Source organism: Anas platyrhynchos, chromosome 1 (assembly GCF_047663525.1).
Source record: "Anas platyrhynchos isolate ZD024472 breed Pekin duck chromosome 1, IASCAAS_PekinDuck_T2T, whole genome shotgun sequence".
NCBI lineage: Eukaryota > Metazoa > Chordata > Aves > Anseriformes > Anatidae > Anas > Anas platyrhynchos.
The window spans coordinates 3,934,010-3,955,209 of NC_092587.1; the positions used below are offsets into that span (position 1 = coordinate 3,934,010).

Below are 21,200 nucleotides of genomic sequence, written 5' to 3' on the forward strand. Positions count from 1 at the left end.
CCGCTCGGTGCGGGAAATAATTAGCCCGATTGTCCTCCTCCTGGTCGTGGCAGCTCCAAGTGATGCCTTCATCTGGCCCTTTGACGGCGATCCATTCAATTTCTGCCGAGCTGCACGTCTCTCACGTAGGGGCTGGGAAGTCGAGGCGGTGCAGGGAGGGGGCCGGGCTGGGGGATGCTGGAGGAGAGGAGGCAGCGGCCGTGGGCATGCGAAACCTGGGATGCACATCCCAGGGGTTACGCAGGCTCCCCGCAGCCTGCACGCGATGTATGGCCAGGAGATGCAGCTGTCTGCAAAATGCAATGGGGGAAAAAGGTGGAAAAGAGGAGCCCAGGGCTCACGCGGGAGATGCAGCGGGAGGCATGTGGGAATGCTGCCTACGTGGGGACAGTAAAAATGCCCCGAGTAGGGAGGCAGCTATTTTATTTAAGCTTTTATAGATGCAAATTTCCATTTTTATTTTTTTTTTCCCCCCTCCTTCCGCCCCCTCCAGCGAAGCTGGGAGCGCACCCACGCTGGCTCTCAGCTGCTGTGAGGCACGGGATGAGCCGCTTCTAAATATACAGCTCCAGCCTTTCACAAGTCAGCCCTGACCTTGACTTACCTGGCTAGATGTCGATAATGAGTGATGAATATGCATTGAAATCCCTGATAGCTTTCCAGGGTGGTGAAAAGAAATGATGAATTAGGTCTTTGTGAAGCGCCCGGAGCAAAACACGGGGCTCGGTTTCATCCCTGCTGCAAAGTTTCCTGGAGCTCGGGGCGGGCTTTTGTGATTTGGCTGGGTTTGGGCTCGGGCTCCTGGTGAGAAGGTGCACATGCCGTGCCCAGCGCTGACCTGGCATTTTGGGGAGTGCTCTCCGGGTCCATATTATGCGTAATTCTTCATGTTGTGAGGGGGACCTGCATCGTTCCTTTGATAGCAAACTGAATTGGGAGAAATTCCTCAAATGCCCTCAAATACAGGTGTTTTTGCTGCCTGTGTGCACACAGTGTGAGCTCTGGAAGCTCGATTTTTATCTGCCTGGAGGTAAAGGGGCACGAAACAGTACCCAGCATTGTCCCTATGTCAAGTACTATTATTTTAATGGCCCCAAATCCTCTTGGCTCTGATCTTTGAGATCCTTTGTCTGCTGGCAGATGGAGAAAGGAGGAGTTGTCTATTCAGGTACAATTCTCTTTTTTTTTTTTTTTCCTTTTTAATTTATTTTGTGTGCGTGGAAAAAAGCCCTGGAGTTTGTTGGGCACATGGGGCTGTTGCTGTCCGTTCTAAACGGTCAGAGGGGAAAAATGTTTTCCTCTGGTACACCTCAGAGCCCCCCCGGGTACCCCAGCGTGCAAAATCAGTGCCTGCCACTGAAGCCGGTGGGAGCTGCCCTGGGCTTTTGAAACGCGGCACCGGGGAGCCAGGTCACACAAAGGGAGCAGCGAGTGCAAGGGCAGCTCCGGCCTCAGGAATGTGGAATATTTAAGAAGAAAGAAATCCCTTTTGGAGAGTTTTTTCTCATCTCTTGTCTGCTGAGTCTGCTTTGGCAAGACACTCAGGCAGATGACGCGAGGCTCTTTGCTGTTCTGGCACCATAACTCGTGGCCTTAATTTGGTTTCTTTAGCTGACAGATTTTTTTTTTCTTGATCCCACGTGCTTCACGTGCTCTCTCTTCATACCTCTCAGTCTGTCTGCCTGCCCCTGAGAAAAAATCCCCCCAGCAGCCTCTCGTGTCCCTGAATCCTGCTGCCACCGCTGGTCCCACCTGCCCCACGGCAGGCAGGCAGGGAAGCTGGGGCGGGCACGCTGTCGGACAGCCCATAATTAAACCACATTTTTACGGCGCTGCCATCAGCCATTCACTCCCTGCATTCCTTTCCCATGAGGTCTCCAGGCTCCGGCGGCTTGAAGGGGAGATGAGAAATCCCCCGGAGGGGCTCGCTCCTGGCTGCCTTTGCCAGGAAGGCTCCCCGCACGTGAGGCCAGGCGGGATGAGAGGTGGGTGGTTAATCCAAATTCCATTAGGCATCCTTAAGATCTTCCTTTCCTGCGTGTAAAGCACTTGGCTCGGTGCCTTGGCCTTTGGGATGTGTAGCGCCACGTGAACGTCAGCGTGGAGGTGATGTGGGGAGGCAGGGCAGGAGGATGCTGCCGGTGCGCAATTTCCTCCTGGTTGAACCAGCGCCCTGGAGTTTACTTTCTACAGGATTTTCTGGGGAAAAGCGACTCACCTGGGCAGCTGATCTGTCTGCATTTTGTGCAATTCCGTTGAATCAGAGGAGTTTCCTTTAGCTGGCCAAGTCATCGCTCTGGATTTATTTCCAGCTGTTTGACGCAGGACCCTCTTGAGGACAGAATGTAACCAGCCTTAGGTTCCTGGGAGAAAGGGATAAGTCGCTCCTGTATATCTTCTTTTAAATGCTGATGGTTCTGCAGCTGGCTAATGTTAGGGTCCTGCTTGCCTTCAGGGATAAAAAAAAAAAGTTTGCATTTGCATGTGTATTAGCTTAAAAGCTCACCAAAGTTTTTTTTTGAAAAGTTGCTCCTGGTGGGTGGAGATCTGAGTGCAGACCCGGTGTTTCAGCGAAGCGGCCGCCTCTGAAAGCAGTCTTTGATTTCTTTTTTTTTATTTGGAACTGGTGCTTACTGTCTGAGACACTCTGAGTGCAGACAGACGGGCAGGAGTTGCTGAGCTGGTGGTGGAAAAGCTGACCGAAGGCTGCATTTCTTCCCTCGGGTGGTGCCGTCTCCCATACCCTGGCACGTGCCCAGGCTGCTTGTGGCCATCATTTAGGTTTTCTTAGAATCAACCAAGCCACAGGGATGAGGGCTTGTGTTTGCATTGATTCTTGCAAATGGGGAAACTGAGGCACAGAGGAACCTGGGACAGCCACAGGTTCCTTGCTTTGCAGCCATCAGGATGCTCTCCTCTGGCTGTCAGGACCAAATTTGGGTCAGGGTGGCTGAGCCGGGGCACTTGTCTTGCTGATTCATGGAGCCATCTGTCCCTGCTCTGGCATGTACTCAGCAGATCTCATCATGAAAATAAGTCGGTGGGTTCCCCTGCTCGGGGTCTTGGTTGTCCACCCTCAGCAGAGGGGGATGCAGAGGAGATGCTGCAGAGATGATGGTGCATGGGGAGCAGAGGCTTTGGGTTTTTTCCAGCTTCCAAAGGACCCAGAAGAGGCTGGCTCAAAAGCAAGTGCTGTGCAGGGTTCATAGGAGATGAGCTGGTGCATTAACAGCTGCTGATGTTTTGCTTTCTCCTCTTCCCTCTTGTAGCCTGTGGGCCGCAGCTTGCCAATTCCCCCACTGTGATAGTGATGGTTGGCCTCCCGGCCCGAGGGAAGACCTACATCTCCAAGAAGCTGACTCGCTACCTCAACTGGATCGGCGTCCCAACAAAAGGTGAGCATCCCTAAGGATTTTTCTCCTTGGTCTGTAGAAAACATCATCTGTGGGTGCTGCACAGCTGAGCTGTGCTGGTGCATGCTCCTGGTTTTGATGTTTTTTGCCTTTCTTGTGCAGTTTTCAATGTGGGCGAGTATCGCCGCGAGGCGGTGAAGCATTACAGCTCCTATGACTTCTTCCGCCCCGACAATGAAGAGGCCATGAAAGTCCGGAGGTAAGTGTGGGACCTGTATCCCAAATGGGGTGGTGGAGCTCATGGTTAGCATTGGGGTTACCCTGCTTGTTGTGGGGTGCCAGAAGGGCTGGGCTGGAGCTGGAGATCTCCTTGCATGTGCAAGGACCGTCTTTAGGTGATTTAGAGGTGCCAAGAGCTGACAATTTGGAGCTGTTGGGATTTGGTGGCTTGGGATCCACAAGGCATCCTCCATCACGGGTACCCCAAGGTCACCGTCAGGCTCGCCATGAGGTCTGCAGTGATGTTTGGCCTTTACTTCTTTATCTGCCCTGCAGAGCAGCGTGGCACTCGGTTTTTCTGTAGGATCAGTGTCAGATGTCCCTGGGAGGGGGCAATGTGGCCGGGTTTGGGGTCACTCACCACCTTTGGGGGGGGTCTGTGTGCCACTTACTGTGAGGACATCAGGACCACAGGGCTCTCATCTCTCTTGCAGGCAGTGTGCCCTGGCTGCCCTGAGGGACGTCAAGCAGTACCTGACGGAGGAGGCTGGCCAGATCGCGGTAAGAGATGCCCTCTGTGGTGGCTGGCACTAGTCCTGGTCCTAAAGGTGCTTTCTCCAGTGCAGCTCAGGGCAAATCACATGTGGGAAAAGGGGCCACTTGCTCACCCCAGGGCTTGTCTGGTGCTGACATCCCCATGTTGCATCATTGGCCCTGATCTTGCACAGAAATGGGGAAATTCTGACTTTGCAAAATCAGAGTTGGGGATGAACAATCCTGTTCTGCTCTGTGGTTGTGCTTCCTCTGCTTGCTAATCCCCACTTTGAGATCCTCTGGGCAATCTGCATCCTCCCCACTGTCAGCTGGTGTATTTTGCATTTAAAATGTGATGAGGAAGCTGTGACTCTTACGTAAGCTGAGAAAGCAGTTTAAAAAAAAAAAAAAAAAAAAAAAAAACCAAAACAAACAAAAAAAAAAAACAAAAAAACAAAAAAAACCCTTTCCTATAAAATATTTTGTGGTCCCACTTCATCAGTAAATGCTCTGGGGTCTTCCCTCAGTCTCTCAGGCTATTTTAGTGAGTTGATTGCTTCTCCCTTTATTTTTGTAAAGTTTCCAGAAATTAGGCAGCTGGGAGGTGAGGAAGGATGTTACAAAATGCCCTCCGTGAGAGAAAAAAGTGTGCGGCTCATGTGAGCTTTTCTGAAATCTCCACTACTTCCTCTGGTTTTAAGTTGAGGAAGGGCTTGGTGAGAAACTAGACATCTGTGTTGATAACCAACATTTTTCTTTAAAGGTTTTTGATGCCACCAATACCACACGGGAGAGAAGAGGGATGATCCTAAACTTTGCCAAAGAAAATGGGTTCAAGGTTGGTACCATCAGGCTGCTGCCCACGTTTCATAGTCCACAATAGTGCAAACAATAAACATCAAGAATACATTATGGTGTTGTCCTGAAGATGCTCCAGTGTAAGGGGGAATTTCAGTGCTGGATTGATCAACAGTATGTGAACCCTTCCTGGTCCTGAGCCCTGGAGAAAGGATGGCAGCAGGGTGGAGGGAGTGAAGCTGGGTTGAACAAGAGCTGGTTGAATGTCCTAAATGTTATTGCTGATCTTCAGCTGAGCTTTGCTTTGCCTTGCAGGTGTTCTTCATTGAGTCTGTCTGCAATGATCCCACAGTGGTTGCCACCAATGTTATGGTAAGCATGGAAGCAGTTTGTTTTGTTTTCCCTCGTGTAGGATTTTCCACCTGTGCCCAATTGGTTTCTTATCAGAAGACAACTGATGTCTTGCCAGACTCAGTTGAGGGTTAGGAGTTTTTTTTTAATCTTTTTTATGACATATTTGTCCTGGGATGATAAAGGAGCTTTTCCAGGGCTGACTGGAGGTAGTGAAAATAAAAGTTGTGGTGACCTGTCCCCATCTCCCTTCCACTCTGTCTGCATGGCTGTTAATGTTTAAGTTGATATCAAGGAGGGATGTGTATCTAGGCTGCTTCAGTGACCCCAATGTCCCCTGTTTTTGGAAGTGATGGGTGATTTAAGTGTTTAAATCCCATCAGAGAGCAGTCAGACTTGGTGTCTTCAGCCACAAGCAGCTTTACAGAGTCTATTGAGGTCTGCTTTGAGAAGAATAGAAGCTCAGCTTGGTGGTTTCTTCCCGCTAGTTGAGATCTTGGCTGGGGGAGCAGCATAAAACATTGCTTACTGGCTCCTTTGGGAGCTGCTGGATCTCTGGTTTCCCACCAGCAGAAATGCTTCTCTGCCATTTGGGCTTGGCTAGGGCACGTGGATATGCTACTTGGCTTACCTAGGTATGATGGAAGTGTTCTTTCCTCCCTTGGGCTGTGCTCTAGCCGTATCTCCAGCTGTAGGTCTGCACTTTGCCAGTTTTAAAGCATCTGGGAATGTGTCACAGGATATCCAAAGTCTGTGAGAGGCTTTTCCTTGGGTTTTGTTCTGCCCCCAGGACTGTCTCCACAATGGGCACTAGGGTAGGGGCCAGCACATGGCATCTGCTCCTGCTGGGAGCTGCTGCACTGTGGCTGGTAGGGTGGTTGCATGCTGCCTTTTCCTTGACCCTACTGAAACGCTCAGTTTAGTTCTTTTTTTATTATTATGATTCCTTTGCAACACCCTGAAGCTGGATTTTTTGCAGGATTTAATCCCTCTCTTTGATGGAAAGTAATTCTTGAAGGGCAGAAAAAAAAATGAACTATCTCAGTGTAGATTTTTGCTCCATGGGGTGCTTGTGGATGAATAATGTTTTTCGTGCTGGGATCAGTGCAGAAAATAGCTGTGAGCCTGGGGTGCTGCTGCTTACATTGCTTGGCTGTTATCCTGTTGGTTATCCTGATGGTTTCAATGCTGTTCGGGAGGTTAATGATGTGTAATACTGCTGCTCAAAACCAAATCTTCAGGACCACCTGTTAGAGTAGTTCAGGCAGAACTCTGTGTGAGTTCTGGATATTCCTGTGGCCCACTTTGGGTCTTGTTCACTTCTTTTCTTTCTTATAATAAATGATGGCTGTAAAATGGCTCAGCCAACAGCTGGATCTTGGCAGGGCTTTGAGGTTAGCACGGTCTGACTGTTGAATCCCTGCTGTGCCCATAGCCCCAGATGGGGCAGCAGCCATCCCTACCTGCCTGGAAAGCTTCCTAACCACTCCTTTTGGTGTGTTTTCTCCCCTGCTGCAGGAAGTAAAGCTGTCCAGCCCTGATTATCGGGACTGTAATTCGACCGATGCCATGGAGGACTTTATGAAGAGAATCAATTGTTACCAGGCCAGCTACCAGCCACTTGACCCTGATGACTATGACCGGTAAGAAACTTTCCTGATCTCGGATTGGGCTGGCTTTGAATGCCTTTTGTTTGCCTGGAGAGGGGTAATGAAGTATGGGGTTGTATTTCACTTTGTGTTCAAGTACGTGACCGTGCTGGAGTAAGGTATGGCCAAGCCTTGCTGTAAATTTGGGCCTCTTCCTTGAATATTCAACACTGTTTTCTCCAACCCTCTGCCAGGGAGCCAAGCACTGAAACCTTCACAAGCTCTTGTGGATCCACTTGTGTTGGTTTCTGGGGTGTTTTTGTCACGGGAATGCTTATAGGGAATGCTTAGATAGACTCAAGGCTGAGCAGGCCCTGTGGTTTCCACCTTTGCTGTCCTTCATGACCGTGTAGGCTGCAACGTGTTGCCTCCCAGCCTCTCCAGCGCTCACAAATGCATCTGTGTGCCCTGTGCAGATAATCCTGGGCCAGCTGAGCGCTGTCGTGTTGTGGAACATGCTCCCTGCTAGGTTTAATCCTCTTACTGCTGCAGGGAGGAAGGGTGATTACACTGGTGTTACTTAGCTCTCTGTGAATTGCCGTTGCCTATCGGCTTCCTGTTGAAAATAGCCTGCAGGAAATCCTTTTAGCTGGGTGATTATACTGACTGAGATACCTCACCAGGCTGTTTTGTGGGGGTCATGTGTGGTTTTCTGCTTTCCCCACTGGCATCCCCCTCATCCTTGCGGTGCTTTCCCTAGGGAGCTTTCTCTCATCAAAGTCATCGACGTTGGTCGGCGGTTCCTGGTCAACAGGGTCCAGGATCACATCCAGAGCAGGATCGTTTACTACCTGATGAACATCCATGTCCAGCCCCGCACCATTTACCTGTGTCGGCACGGCGAGAGTGAGTTCAATCTCAAGGGGAAGATTGGCGGTGACTCGGGTCTCTCCAACAGGGGCAAGAAGGTAAGAGGAAGGAATATTCTCCGGTGGCTCTATAAGTGATGTGGCTGTAGGAGATGCTGTGTGTTGGCCTGAGCGTATATTTGATGTCACCTTGGGTACTTAGAGAATCCATCCATAGGGCTGGTTAAATTTGGGCTTGAGCATGGCCTCAAAATAAGACTGCAGCCACTGGTGTTGCATGCAGTTAGAAAATAATTTCATTGTTTGGCTGGGTTCAGTCCTAACACAGGTAGAGTGGGATGTGGGAGGACTGCTGCCACCCTTTGGGTGAGCTAGTCACCTCCAAGGGTGCCTTCACTTTGCTTCATGGACATAGTCAAAGGAGTTGCTCCAGGTAGGGTTAATATCTATTTTGGCTTTTCATCTGAAGTCCAAATCAAGTCAACTAAGGTGTTACTATTATCAGGAACTACAGAATACATTCAGTTAGCTCTCTGACAAAAAAAAAAAAGCTGTGGTTAAGGATGGTCTAGGATCTTTCACATCATCATAGGAGAGGCCAGATTGTGATGGGGCTTCTCGGATACTGCTCCTCAATCATATTAGGCTGCAGTTCTTGCTATTCTTTCTGTCTGCATGTCCCTTGTAGCTTAGGGGGAAAAAATGGTGTGTGAGGCTGCTCTTCACCTTAGAGCAGAAGGCCAATACATCTGCCTACAAAGAGGTAAAAGAGGTCCTGGGGAAGACTTACTAGGACACAGGGAGGAAGGCCCGTTGGGAGACTGTGGATCAGAAGTCAACCTCTTCTTTGTGTCCTACAGTTTGCACTGGCACTGAACAAATTTGTCGAGGAGCAGAACCTAAAAGACCTCAAAGTCTGGACCAGCCAACTGAAGAGAACAATCCAAACAGCAGAAGCACTCCAGCTGCCCTACGAGCAGTGGAAGGCTCTCAATGAAATCGATGCTGTAAGTACCTTTGGTTGCAGTAGGGAAGGCTGGATTGTGGTGGTCGTGGGTTGGCAGAGGGGGTGATAGCTCTGGCCTCTTATTCTTGCCTAGATCTCACCTTTTATGGGGAGATTTTCCTTCTGAGGGGGAATAGTACTTTTCCTGCTCTAGTAATCACAACTTGGCATTGGAATTGTACCTTATGCAGAACCTCCAGGACATTGGCGAGAATAAGTAGGTTAGGATGATGTTTGCTTGGACCTGCCCTCTATCTGATCTCTCCAAGGATTAAAGACAAATGCCTTGGAGAAGGGTTTGCATATTAGGGGTGCTGATTACTTTTGATTTCAGCTAGGCCCATAACCTCTTGGATGTCCTGTTCTTGCAGGGTGTGTGTGAAGAAATGACCTATGAAGAAATCAGGGACCAGCATCCAGAGGAATTTGTTTTACGCGATCAGGATAAATATTACTACCGCTATCCTTCTGGAGAGGTAGGCCTCCAGAGACATGGCTGTTATTTGAACGTGGCCTATTTGTTTTCATGCTACTTGGGCACAGAGGACAGGAGAGTAGAGGAGAAAGCAGATACTCCAAGAAGCAAGAACTAAGAAAGGGTCAGAGCTCCCGTTTAACTTTAGCTTTTAGCTCTTGTAATATCATGGTGTATGAAGATCTCATTAAGAAACACAACACTAAGCAAACAGGCCAAATGACTTCATAGTCAATTACTTGGGAAAGTCCAAAGGCCGCCTAGTCTAGCCTCCGTCATTAGGTCCACTCGGTCTTGTGGTGCTGAGGTTTTTCCCTTTCTTTCACTTCCAAATTAGTAATTTCAGCCCCTGCTCTCTGCGTCATTTGCCGAGGGCTGATGTTGATATCTCTGTTTGCTCCTGGCATGGGGAACACGACCTGCTTTCAAGGTGTGACACGCTGAGGTGGGAACTGACGTCAGTCTTGGGTGATGCTTTAGGTTGTGAACTGGGCTTTTTAGCACCAAATTAAAAGTCCTGTGCATTGACATTTGGGAAATGCAAATGTTTGGAGACATACCAATGCCAGCACACCTAACAAAAGAATGTCAGGGAATGGCCGGCACCGACTCTAAGTGTATAGGGTTCCTTCTGGGTGCCTGTTGTGGTGCTTTATGAAACCCTTCAAAGCCCTGGTTGTTGGTTTAGTTTAGTCAGAAGCATGAAAATAATAGATGGACCAAGACAATGCCTATTGTTCTTTGTAAGGTCCTTGTTTTCCTGGCTCTGTGCTTATCTCCCTGCCCTTCTTCTGTCCCAGTCCTACCAAGATCTGGTGCAGCGCCTAGAGCCGGTCATCATGGAGCTGGAGAGACAAGAGAATGTCCTTGTGATCTGTCACCAGGCGGTCATGCGCTGTCTCCTTGCTTACTTCTTGGACAAAAGTGCAGGTGAGCTCCACAACCCTGGTCGGGGAGGGGTTGATCCTGCTGGAGGAAGGATGACAGATGGAGCTCTGAAGAGATAAAATAGGGGTTCCTGTCCATGCAGGGACTGGAAAATGTATTCCTTTGGTATGGGATAGCTTTAGGTGTTGAGGAAGATGTCCGAACCTGCTTTTGGAGAGGGGATGGGGTAACCTAACCTTCCTGCTTTGCTTTCTCTGCAGACGAAATGCCCTACCTGAAGTGTCCTCTTCACACAGTGTTGAAGCTGACCCCAGTGGCCTATGGTAAGTGTGGCATTTCACCTTGATGTGCCTGGGTGTTTGACTTGTGCCTCCTCTGGGAGATGGACAGGGCTCTGGGGTCGAGCATCCCGCACTTCTTGGCTTTTCTGACAGCCTCTCCATCTCCCTGTGCTCCCTTCTGCAGGTTGCCGGGTGGAATCCATCTCTCTGAACATTGAAGCTGTTAACACCCACAGGGAGAGGCCAGAGGTGAGTGTTGCTCTTCCTCAGCCATTCCCTGGTGTCTCCTTTCTCTCCCCTACGGTCACCAGGCAGTGAGGATGCCCAGGGTGGGCATGGGGAGATTATTGCACAGTCCGTTGCTTGGAAGTGCCCCTGGAGCATCACAGGGGTTCTTGCTCTGCAAAGATGTGGCCAATCAAGGGTTTTCCAAGGGAAAATTACTTTTGCATGTGCCTGCTTCCCAGTGTGCTTGCTCAGATGAAAGTTCACCCAGGGACGGGTCCTTCCTGGGCTCTGACTTTCGCCTTTGCAATCATCTGCTTGCCCAACGAGGGAATGGACTACTGGATGGAGAAGGTGGCTTCTCCCAGGTGTCCTAGCTGGTTGGCAGAGCCCAAGCTCAGTGGCTTGTCCAACATCTCCTTCCTCTGTGTTTTTTCCTGGCATGCCCACAGCTCCATGTGGCTACCAGAGTGCTGTTCTGTAGGGTGCTGGGGGAAAAGACCCCTTGCACGGAGGAAAAACCCCATAAGGTCTGGTCTGGGTGCTCCATGAGGAGCTCAGAGGCCAGATCAAGGGGATGCCAGCCTGGTGTTGGGGCTGGACAGGAAGGGGACCCCGTGTCCAACTTCCCAACTTGCATGTAGTGGTGATGGGTCCCAGCCGTGTGTTGGATGGTCAGATCCCATCCCCTTTTGGGCCACGTCTTCAGGGGTGAATCCAATCCTTCCTCGTGGTGCATCAGGGCCATTGATGCCCTCGTCCACTGCCGAGGCTGGGGGTGGCCAGGGGGCTGTGTGGCGCGGTGGGCACGGAGTGAGGCACGTGCAAAGCGCTTGGGTTCCTCTGCTCGGCTGTGCAGGAGCTGCCCCTCCATCCCACCTAGCTTGAGTTGGAGCTTGGTGCTGACCCTCGCTGGCTGCTCTGTGCAACTTCCCCAGTCTTTCTTATCAGCCTGGGCTCGCTCTTCTTTCTTCTTCTTGCTTTCATGCCCTGGGGCAGAGGGGCTACCTCTGAGGAGTAGATCAATGGACACGTCTCTGGCGTGTGAAATCGTGGCTGTTGATTACTACTGCGCTTTGTAATACCTATTTACCTTTTTTGTGATCAAAGGCTCAAATGAGGAGAAATTCTGTCTCATTTCTGAGTGCAGGGCCTTTTTTCCTCCCATCCTTGGGAAATCACACAGTGCTCTTGAACATTTTGCATCAGTTTCTTTTTTTTCGGTGTCCAGAACCTTTCAATGCATCCAACTAATCCTTTGCACGTCGACAGCAATTGTGGGGGAAAAGCAGAGGCTGCTTTAAGGAAAAAAAAAAAAAAACAACAAACAACCTGCTTCTTTTTTTCTTTATAACTGTCGCCTTCTTCCCTTTTTTATTTTATTTTTATTTACTTTTTTTTTCTTTTTCTCACTCTAATTTAGGAAGCAAAGAAGGGACCTAACCCGCTCATGAGACGTAATAGCGTTACCCCTCTAGCAAGCCCAGAGCCCACCAAAAAACCTCGCATCAACAGCTTTGAGGAGCATGTGGCTGTTTCTTCCGCCCTGCCAGGCTGTGTTCCTCAGGAAGTGCCCACGCAGCTGCCGGGACAAGTTAGTTGAACTCTTTTTTTTGTTTTGTTTTGTTGTTGTTCTCGTTGTTTATTGTTTGTCGTCCTCCTCCTGTCGCTCCTGAAGCTGGGGAACGGCTTGCACTTGCCGCGTCCTGTGCTGCTGTCTCTGAGATGCTCTCTCCCCGCTTCTCCCGTGGCTGCTGTCCTCCTGCATCGCGTTGGTTTCAGGAGCACCCAGCGAAGGGTGGCTGTCGGCCCTCTCGTGGTTTTTGAGAGCCTCAGAAAACCCCAAAGCTCTGGGCTGAACTGAGCAACTGCATTAATTTAGGAATTGCCTCCGTGTCCCCCATTTGACATTGTCGTGTCACAGCATAATTGAGGCTGGAGGAGGACCTCTGGGGGTCATCTGGTCCAGGTCCTGCTCAGGCTGGACAAAATAGAGCAGGTTTCCCAGGTCCACGTCCAGATGGGAGCCACTTCTCTAGACTGAATGGCTCGTGCCTTCCTCTGGGATGTGCTCTGCTCCACTGTAGACCTGGGCATTGCGATAAGGCCAGGGTTCTTGGGCTTCCTTGAAGATGCTACGAGGACCCTTCTTTGCCTGTAGGTCTCTCTTCCTTCCCAGAGCAATAGGCAAAACAGACCAAAACTAAGTAGAAGCCTCTTTGATGCATGAGGCACGGTAAACCCAGTTGCCTTGTGCAGCCCTGGGTGAAAATTTTTTTTTGCTGCCCTATTGCTTATGTGTCCTCTCTCACCCACTGGGAAAGCATGAAGAAAAAGACTTTCCTTGGCACATGCTTCTCCAGGAGCAAAAGCCTTTGGTTATGGAGTTGGGGTGCTACCAGAGATGCTCATGAGCCCCTTTGCTGTGCTGCCTGTCCCCCCAGCTGCTTGTTGGCTCTCGCTGCCTGTTTTTCATGTTACTTGGTGTCTGCTTGCCCCAAGTGGGATTAGGAAGGGTGCCGTGCTCCAACCACTGCCCTGCTTTGCACAAACCTTGCCACCCCAGCTGGCTCCTTCATCTCTTGGAGCTCTGCTTGGGCTGGCCAAGTCTTGCCAAAAGCCCTTCTTTGCTTTGGGGTTTAGAAGCGCTCAGGTGCCCCTTGCTGCCGCTCACTGTCCTGTGCCCTGTCTCCTGCGGCGTTACTGACACCTCTCTTTCCATTCTCTCTGTCTCTCTACAGCCTTTACTAGGAAAGGCATGCCTGTAAGTATCTTCTTGCGTCTTATTCCCCTCCTACCCTCTTCCCGTGTTTTCTTGCCATTGGTTATTTTGTAGTTGCTGTGAAACCCAGCTGGGGCATGGTTTTCTTGGAGTTGATATTTCTAAGTGTGGGATTTGGGTGTGTCTTGGGAGTGATAAAGAGGGGACTGTGGGTGATGTTTTGTCCAAACCATGAGTATCCTACCTTGATTAAATGCCCCAATTTGGTTGAGGAAACATAGTGAATTATCACTTGCAGATGCTGCCTAAATTCCTGCCTCCTCCCTGAGTAGTCACTGGATGGGAGATGCCGTTGGGTTTTCCTGGAGTTCTCTGTGGCAGCGCTTTGTAACGTAGGTGATAGACCCCGGTGGTCTGTCCTTCCTGGGGGCTGAGTTGTGTCTGTGAGTGATGGCACCAGAGAGATTCCTGGGGAAGGCTCTGACCTCAGCTCCCAGCAGGCTTTTATCACCTGTGTGGGAGCAGGAATGTGTTTTGGAGAGTACGAAGGCAAGATGCCTTTGACATGTAATGCTCTAATTAGGATTAGGATTAATTGAGGCTTTGACACTTAAACTCAGTGCTGTTAGATCCCTGTGTGCTAGGGACAAGATTGCGTTGGACATATCCAGAAGCTTTTGGACTGATTTCATGATACATCACTGAGTTAAGAGAGCATCAGCCACTAGAAAATGTGCTCAAATGTCTTCCCAAAGACCAGGGAGATGCTGAGGCTGGCATAGTGCCCAGGGGTCTCTTTGTCATCTGTGGTTTAGATCAGCCTGTGTGCATCCTTGTCCTGGTTCATTTTGTGGGCTGAAGATGAAGGAATTTGCTATGAACTGGTGCTGCTTGTGTGTAACTGGTGAACCTCGTGTTTCTTCCCTATTCCCCCAAAAAAATGATGTTAGAAAAGTCAGACTTGGCTTTGCTGATGGGTTTATTGGGGAAGAGCATGCTGATGCTCCTGGGTGAATGTAGAGGTTGGGTTGCTCAGCATGGCCTGCATGCCCATGCTCCTTGCTGCTCTTAGGCACAGAAGCCCTGGATGAAGTGCCTGGTCCTCTTGGGTTGCTTGCAAAGTGGTTTTGTTTTTGTACAACCCTCCATCCACCTTTCTTTCCCCATCCACGTTGCAATAATAAAAGCACTGCATGCCTTCGTGCCAGCTGGGACATGAAAAGCATGAGTTTGGGGACAGCTGTATGGGGTTGTGCTAGGCACTGAGCTCAGCTGGAGCAGGTGATGGTTTACCCATCCCAGGTGGGTTGGGAACAGCAAGGTGAACATCTCCAGCTGCTGGGAGCCTTCTTCCACCTACGTGTGGTGCTCAGGGATTGGGTTTGAGGGAGCCTGGAAGACCCCGTAGACCAAAGGTTTGGTGGCACCCTCTCTTCTGTCACCTTGTATGGGTGTCCTGTCCCCCACCATGTCCCCCTACAGCTTGTATGGGGTCAGGGGAGGTGGAGATTACCTCCTTTCCCAGTTTGTGCTGCTTGGAGGCACTTGGCAGTGGGTGCTTTGTTGCATTAACCATCACCAGTGGGGGCTTGTCCCCGTCCAGAAGAACCAGGGGACACCTGGAGAGACCAGGAATACAGCTGCATGCCTCCTGACTGTGGGGTTGAGCTGGTTTGGGTTTGCAGGACTAACTGCTGTGATGATTTCTTCTCCTTTTGCTTGGTTTGTGATCCAAAGTGCACTTTGTAACGACAACCCGATTTAAAGTCTCTCCTCTCCCCTCCCTTCTTCTTCCCTTCACTTTTCATGCTTAAAGACGACCCGTTTGTCACTTTCTCAAAGTTTTCTCTTTACTAATATTTCCAAGGTAAATGGCTGTTGGGTGCATGTGGCTTTTCCTAACCCTTACCCTGTGTCCTTAGATAATGCAGACCAGCTTGTCCCACTCTACCTCTCGTAGCCTGGCTACAGTTGTTGGTGCTTGTAAGAGGCAGTTTAGGTAGTAAAAGATTAAAAATGCTGATAAACATTCCTAGCTGTTTCTTAGTCCCTTCCCCTCTGACCTTTTTTGTGTAGTTTTGTGAATTGGGAAACGTCTTTGTGGTGGTGGTCATCTCTTTGGGTGTCTCCTGGTGGATGCTCTCCTCTGGGGGCTGATGTTTTGCTGGGTGTCTCTGGGTTTGTGGTGTATGTTACTGATACAGTGGTGGCAGCAGGGCTGTGCTCGAGGCAGCTCTGGGACCTGCAGGATGTCATGGGTGAGCATTGCTCCAGCTATTCCACCACTGGTGGTGGCTGGTGGCCACACCAACTCCTTGGCACTGTCGCTGCTCTGTCCTGAGCTGCCTTTTTGGGGCAGTGCTGAGGATGAGCAAACAGTGGCCTCTGCCCAGCAGTTTGGGGGGATGCTGCCCAGCCCCAAGGGAAGCTGGAGAGATGCCTAAGAGGGCTCCTGGAAGGGTTGTTGTGTCCTGTCTCCGTGTCTTGCATGGACCAAAGAGCGGCTCCAGGTGTAGCTTGGTTTTTAGGGGTATCTTTGCCAGCTTCCCACCCTGCAGATAATAAAGCTGGGTGATGCTAAAAGGAGGGATGCAGGTAGCGAGCTGGTGCACCTCCTCCCCACCCTTCTCCTTGGGTGGACGGTGTCCTTTCCCTCTGTGGTGGATGCTCTTGTAGTGCCCTGTGTTGTGGCTTTGTTACTGCCTCTGTCCCCTTCCTGATGTGCACATAGAAGACGCTGGCTGGGGTGAGGTCTGGTCCCAGCGTCACCCCAACCGTGCTCCTTCCCCTCTCGTTGCAGAACATGAACAACTCGCAGAAGCCCTCGTGACTCCGTCGGCGCTGTCGCAAGGCCACCAGCGACGCCAGCTCCCATCCCATCGTCATTTCTTGAAGCTTGCTTATTAAACCGGTCTCCTCCGTTTGCGGTGAGGTCGACCCTCGGCTGTTTCTATCCACGCCCGTTCATCTGCAAACTGCTCTGCCGAAGGGGGGAGAGAGGCAGGAGAGCGAAGGAGAGGAGGGAGACGAGCTCCCGGGTTCACCAGGTCTCCAGGCTTGCAGCATTGCTCTCCTCTCCGGCGTCCTGCTAGAGCATAGCAAGCTGTAAAGTGCTTCTAGCGCGCAGGCGTCTCCGAGTTTAATTTTCCTTTGTAAGCAGTTTTGATCTCCTTTTGTATAGCTGATTGGTACCCATCCATCTTGGGGTGGAGTGTATATATGTGAATGGTGCGGGGTTAGCAGAGAAACGGGGGGAAGAGGGGTGGGGGGATTTTGTTTTTATTATTATTATTATTACTAATTATTTGGCAAGGAAGCCCCTAATGCGCTGTGTTGCGGTCCTCAACCCGCACCAGCTACAGCCTGCCACACGCCTCATTGAGGTGCACAAGAGCTGCTGGTTTTAACCAAAAAAATAATAATAGCAAAAAATACATATAGAAAACCCCACATGTCAACTGATTTACCTTGAAGGGGTTTGCAGAGAATATAAATCTGCTGCTGAAACTGGCCGTGAGCTGCTTGTAGCATAGAGGGGGAACCACACTGATGCTGGCTTGGGCAGACCCCAGCCCTTAGGGCTGCTCCGAGTTCTGGCGTGTTTTGATTTTTTTTTTGGCAAGGGGACTGAGTGCCAGTTGAGGTGATGTGCTGGTAATTGGCCTCCTCTTTCCTCTGGCTCGAAGGAAAGAGATACAGGGGGTGATAATCCCTGCAGTACTGCAGGAGGTAGGTGGCTGGGCTGAGCTGGATGCGTTTTGCAGGCCTGCAGGTCTCCTGGATGGAGGTGGTTGGAAGTCTGGCCAGCTCCCAGGAGTCCCTGTGTGTCTGCAAAAAGCCACGAGAAGAGACTTTTTTTTTTTTTTAATTTAATCTATATACATGCACACGTGTGTGTGTGGGTATATGTGTATATATAGAAACCGCTTGGTTTTTGCACTTTATTTGTGGCAGGAGCTAACTATTTTATTTCTTTTATTATTTTTTTTTAAGCTGTGCCTCTAAATGGGGGAAGCCTGAATACAGGCAACATTTTTTTCTTCCTTTTGCGTGCTGGGAAGCTGGGACTACATAAAAGCAGTAGTTACGGCTTCTGAGGTGTGTGTGTGTGCATGCGTGCAGGGGAAAATGGGGCAAAGTCCTGGCTTGGGCTCCTTCAGCCCTTCAAACCACCTTCCTGGTGGTTTGAGATACAAGAACCTTTCTTGGCAGCCCAGCCTAGGCTGCGAGCCAGCAGTTAGAAAGGACGATTTAACCACTACTGCTTTGTGCAAATATCTGTGGTTCCCTGCCCCGTCCTACGTATTGCATTTTCTTCATCCCTGTCTTTGTGCTTTTTCCCCTGCACGAGTGAGCTGGAGGCAGGAGGTGAAGGTGGTCAAGTTGTCCTTCATCCCCTTTTTTGGGGGGGACTGGAGATGGGCAGCCCTTTGGTTTTACCCCTCCTTTTGGCTTCCTCCTCTCCCCTGGGTAGGAAAAACATCCCTGCAGACGGGAGCTGAGAGGTGTAAGGGAAAGTGATTTTCTTTTTTACTTTTTGATAATATATATATATTTTTTGAGGTGGGGGGTGGTCTGTTTGCCCTTTGGGAAAAGGCAAACCGCTGTGCCTAGCACTTCAGTCTCATGCAGCAAAAACCATGTTGCATGGGCTCAACAGCGGGATGGGGCTGGGACCGTGCTCGGTCCCTATCTGACCCCAGGACCCCGTCCTGGCGGTGCCCTGCCTGCATGTGTCCATACATGTATATTCCTGTACAGATGAAACAAAAACACTTCCCCCCCCCCTTTTTTTTTTTTTTTTTTAAACTGCATTAAAGCAGAGTCCTGTACGCATGTTGGGTTGACGTCTGCCCTTTTGGTTTCCCTGACTTTGAGAGAGACGAGTGCCTGGGGAGGGTGGCTCGCTGGCTCTTGTAGCCCGTTTCCTGGGGAGTTATCTTTCTCCTCCTGCTACCAAAAGATAAGCTGGCAAACGCAAACATGACGTCTGGCTGCCCCTGATCAATCCTGTAAGCGTGTAATTCTGCAGATGTTCTGGCATGTATTTGTGTGCGTGTACATATATAAATTTATATATAAAAAAATCTGGAGAAAAAGAACACCCTTAAACTATTTCTTCTGGAAATACTAAAAGTCTCAGTCCCACAAAAAGATAAAACCTGGTCTGGTTATTATTATTATTTTTTTTTTTGATATCTTTTCCTTTTTTTTTTTTTTTTACCCCCATCGAGAAGGAGCACCAGAGTGGTCCTCTCTTGCTTGGGGGTAGGTGGCAGGACAGTGTCACCCCTGTCCCATTGAGTTTTGGCTAACAGAGCCAGGGCCAGGCAGGGATGCTGCAGCCAAGGAGGGTGGCCAGAGGGGACTTGTCGAACCACACCAATAGTTTTCCCCCGCCCCTTATTTTTTTTTTTTTTGGTTTTGTTTTCCTTTGTGATACTTGAATTTATTTTTTTATGATTTTTTTTGATAGCAAAACGCATTTTATTTATTTAATGTATACTGCAGAGCTTGGAGAGAAGGGTAGTTACTTGGGATTTTTTTTTTTTGTGTGTGTGTACTATGTTAACTGTTCTGTATATACGTCTGGAATAATTGCCTGATACAAAGCTGTGCCAGCTTAAAAACAGGGTATGCCTTTCAGAAATTTGTATATTTTGCAGTTGCTGGACCAATAAAATATCTTGTTGAAAAACAGATGACTGGCTCTTCCCTTGCTTTGGAATCATGCCCTTGGGCACCTCTCCTGCAGCGTGGGGGCCCTGAGGGTGACCACATAAATTGCCATCCTGCCTTGCACGTATGGGGACTGCTTTGGCCCCATGTCCTATAAACCCCTCTCAGCCCCTCAGCAGGTTTTATAAGGGTCAATGGAGAGAAACCATTTGGATCCCAGGGCCTGGCCCTTTTATTCTAGCCCCATCCCAGCAATTTTGTGTCTCCTGTTATGGTTAATGAAGAGGTCACAAGTGGAATTTAGGGTATGTTTCATCCAGCCAACTGCCGACACTATTTAGGGCAAGTGCATGTGCCTCAAGCCCTATCCACTGCATCCCTCATCTCTGTGAGAGGGAGTCCAAGATTACATGCAGAGCTATGCCCTGCCCGAGTCTTTGCCTTAGCTTAGCCATTTATTCAAACCTGGTGCAATTCTTGAAACCAAATACATGCTCAAAATGATCTGGAGCTGCCCTCTGAGGTCATGGCTGCCTTTGTCCACAAGGCAGGAGAGCATTAGATGTCACCTGGCAGTGAAGCTGTCAAATTCCACGTAAAGAGATTTTTTTTTGTGTGTGTGTATGTTTTATTTACTCTTTTTTTTTTTTTTTTTCCTGGCTCCAAAGCAGAGGTGGCACAGGAGTATCAGGGAGTGGTGTAATTTGGATATGATGCTCTGGAGCGCATTTGGGTTGATTTTTCTTGTGTGGTCAAAAGCTCGATGTCCTCAAGCAGCTGTGCTTCTGATGGCCTTTCTGGGGATGAAAGAGCAAAAAAAAAACACCTGTAGGTGCAGGCCACGGGGTGGCTGGCTAGTGATGGGTAACCAACTGCAACCCCTGATCTCATCTTCCCTGGGGTTTTGGAGTAGGAGGAGCCTTTTTGGACCAAGCCTTGCTGTGACATGCAGGGACTGTCTGCCTTCTCCCCTTGGCCCCCTTGTTCTGTAGGATTTTAAGCTGGATTAAGACAGCTGCAACACTTTTTCCTAGGTGTACGTGCAGATAGGGGAAGTGCTGCTGCTCATCCTTGCAAACAGCCCAGTGGCGCAGCGCACCCGTGCTCACCAGGAAAGCCAGAAACCACACAGCCCTTTTTATTTTGCATCTCCAGCAACCTGCTGGCCTCCCCAGCCAAGCAAGGACAAAATGTTTGTGCATTATTTCAGGGCAGGGAGCATGGCCTTGCACCCACCATATGCACAGACCGAAGGCTGCAGCAGGCTGAGGTTGCATGTAGACACAACAGCAGCGCTGCTCCCCGCATCCCGGGGCAGGCAGGGGTTTTTGGAAGCCACAATAACCTTGTCCTTGCGGGGAGAGAAAGCTTTTGCCTCCTGGGCAGCATTTCTAAGGCTCTCCTGCAAGAAAACGCGCCCCACAAAAAACCTTTGCTCCTTATTCAACATGCAGGGGCAGGATGGGGATTGTGTCACACCATCTGTGCCGGGACAAGGGGGCACGGTTCAGAGCCATCCTTGCAGCATCCTTTTGTTTTATTTCATAGAATCATAGAATCATAGAATATCCTGAGTTGGAAGGGACCCTTAAGGATCATCAAGTCCAACTCTTGACACCGCACAGGTCTACCCAAGTTCAGACCATGTGACTAAGTGCACAGTCCAATCTCTTCTTAAATTCAGTCAGGCTCGGTGCAGTGACCACTTCCCTGGGGAGCCTGTTCCAGTGTGCAACCACTCTCTCTGTGAAGAACCCTTTCCTGATGTCCAGCCTAAACTTCCCCTGCCTCAGCTTAACTCCATTCCCGCGGGTCCTGTCGCTGGTGTTAATGGAGAAAAGGTCTCCTGCCTCTCGACACCCCCTTACGAGGAAGTTGTAGACTGCGATGAGGTCTCCCCTCAGCCTCCTCTTCTCCAGGCTGAACAGGCCCAGTGCCCCCAGCCGTTCCTCGTACGTCTTCCCCTCCAGGCCTTTCACCATCTTCGTAGCCCTCCTCTGGACACTCTCCAACAGTCTCATGTCCTTTTTATACTGTGGTGCCCAGAACTGCACACAGTACTCGAGGTGAGGCCGCACCAGCGCAGAGTAGAGCGGGACAATCACCTCCCTCGACCTACTAGCGATGCCGTGCTTGATGCACCCCAGGACACGGTTGGCCCTCCTGGCTGCCAGGGCACACTGCCGGCTCATATTCAACTTGTTGTCTACC

At 50.0% G+C, this 21,200-nt stretch overlaps 1 protein-coding gene across 6 annotated transcripts in view; it reads left to right on the forward strand.

Moving 5' to 3' along the window:
• Window positions 1-19,010, forward strand: part of PFKFB3 (6-phosphofructo-2-kinase/fructose-2,6-biphosphatase 3) — a 39,135-nt gene extending 20,125 nt beyond the window's left edge. For 2 of the 6 annotated variants that reach the window (XM_038187747.2, XM_038187718.2), the window contains 15 exons: window positions 3,270-3,395; window positions 3,516-3,612; window positions 4,067-4,133; window positions 4,870-4,944; window positions 5,220-5,276; window positions 6,774-6,898; window positions 7,605-7,812; window positions 8,574-8,720; window positions 9,091-9,195; window positions 9,995-10,124; window positions 10,343-10,405; window positions 10,548-10,612; window positions 12,012-12,182; window positions 13,330-13,352; window positions 13,609-16,104. In XM_038187747.2, coding sequence (XP_038043675.1) covers window positions 3,270-3,395; window positions 3,516-3,612; window positions 4,067-4,133; window positions 4,870-4,944; window positions 5,220-5,276; window positions 6,774-6,898; window positions 7,605-7,812; window positions 8,574-8,720; window positions 9,091-9,195; window positions 9,995-10,124; window positions 10,343-10,405; window positions 10,548-10,612; window positions 12,012-12,182; window positions 13,330-13,352; window positions 13,609-13,642 — 1,493 coding nt within the window. In that variant the 3' untranslated portion in view covers window positions 13,643-16,104. The other 4 variants (XM_072042695.1, XM_038187723.2, XM_038187730.2 and 1 more) reach the window with 3 other exon arrangements.
• The last annotated feature ends 2,190 nt before the right edge of the window (window positions 19,011-21,200 follow it).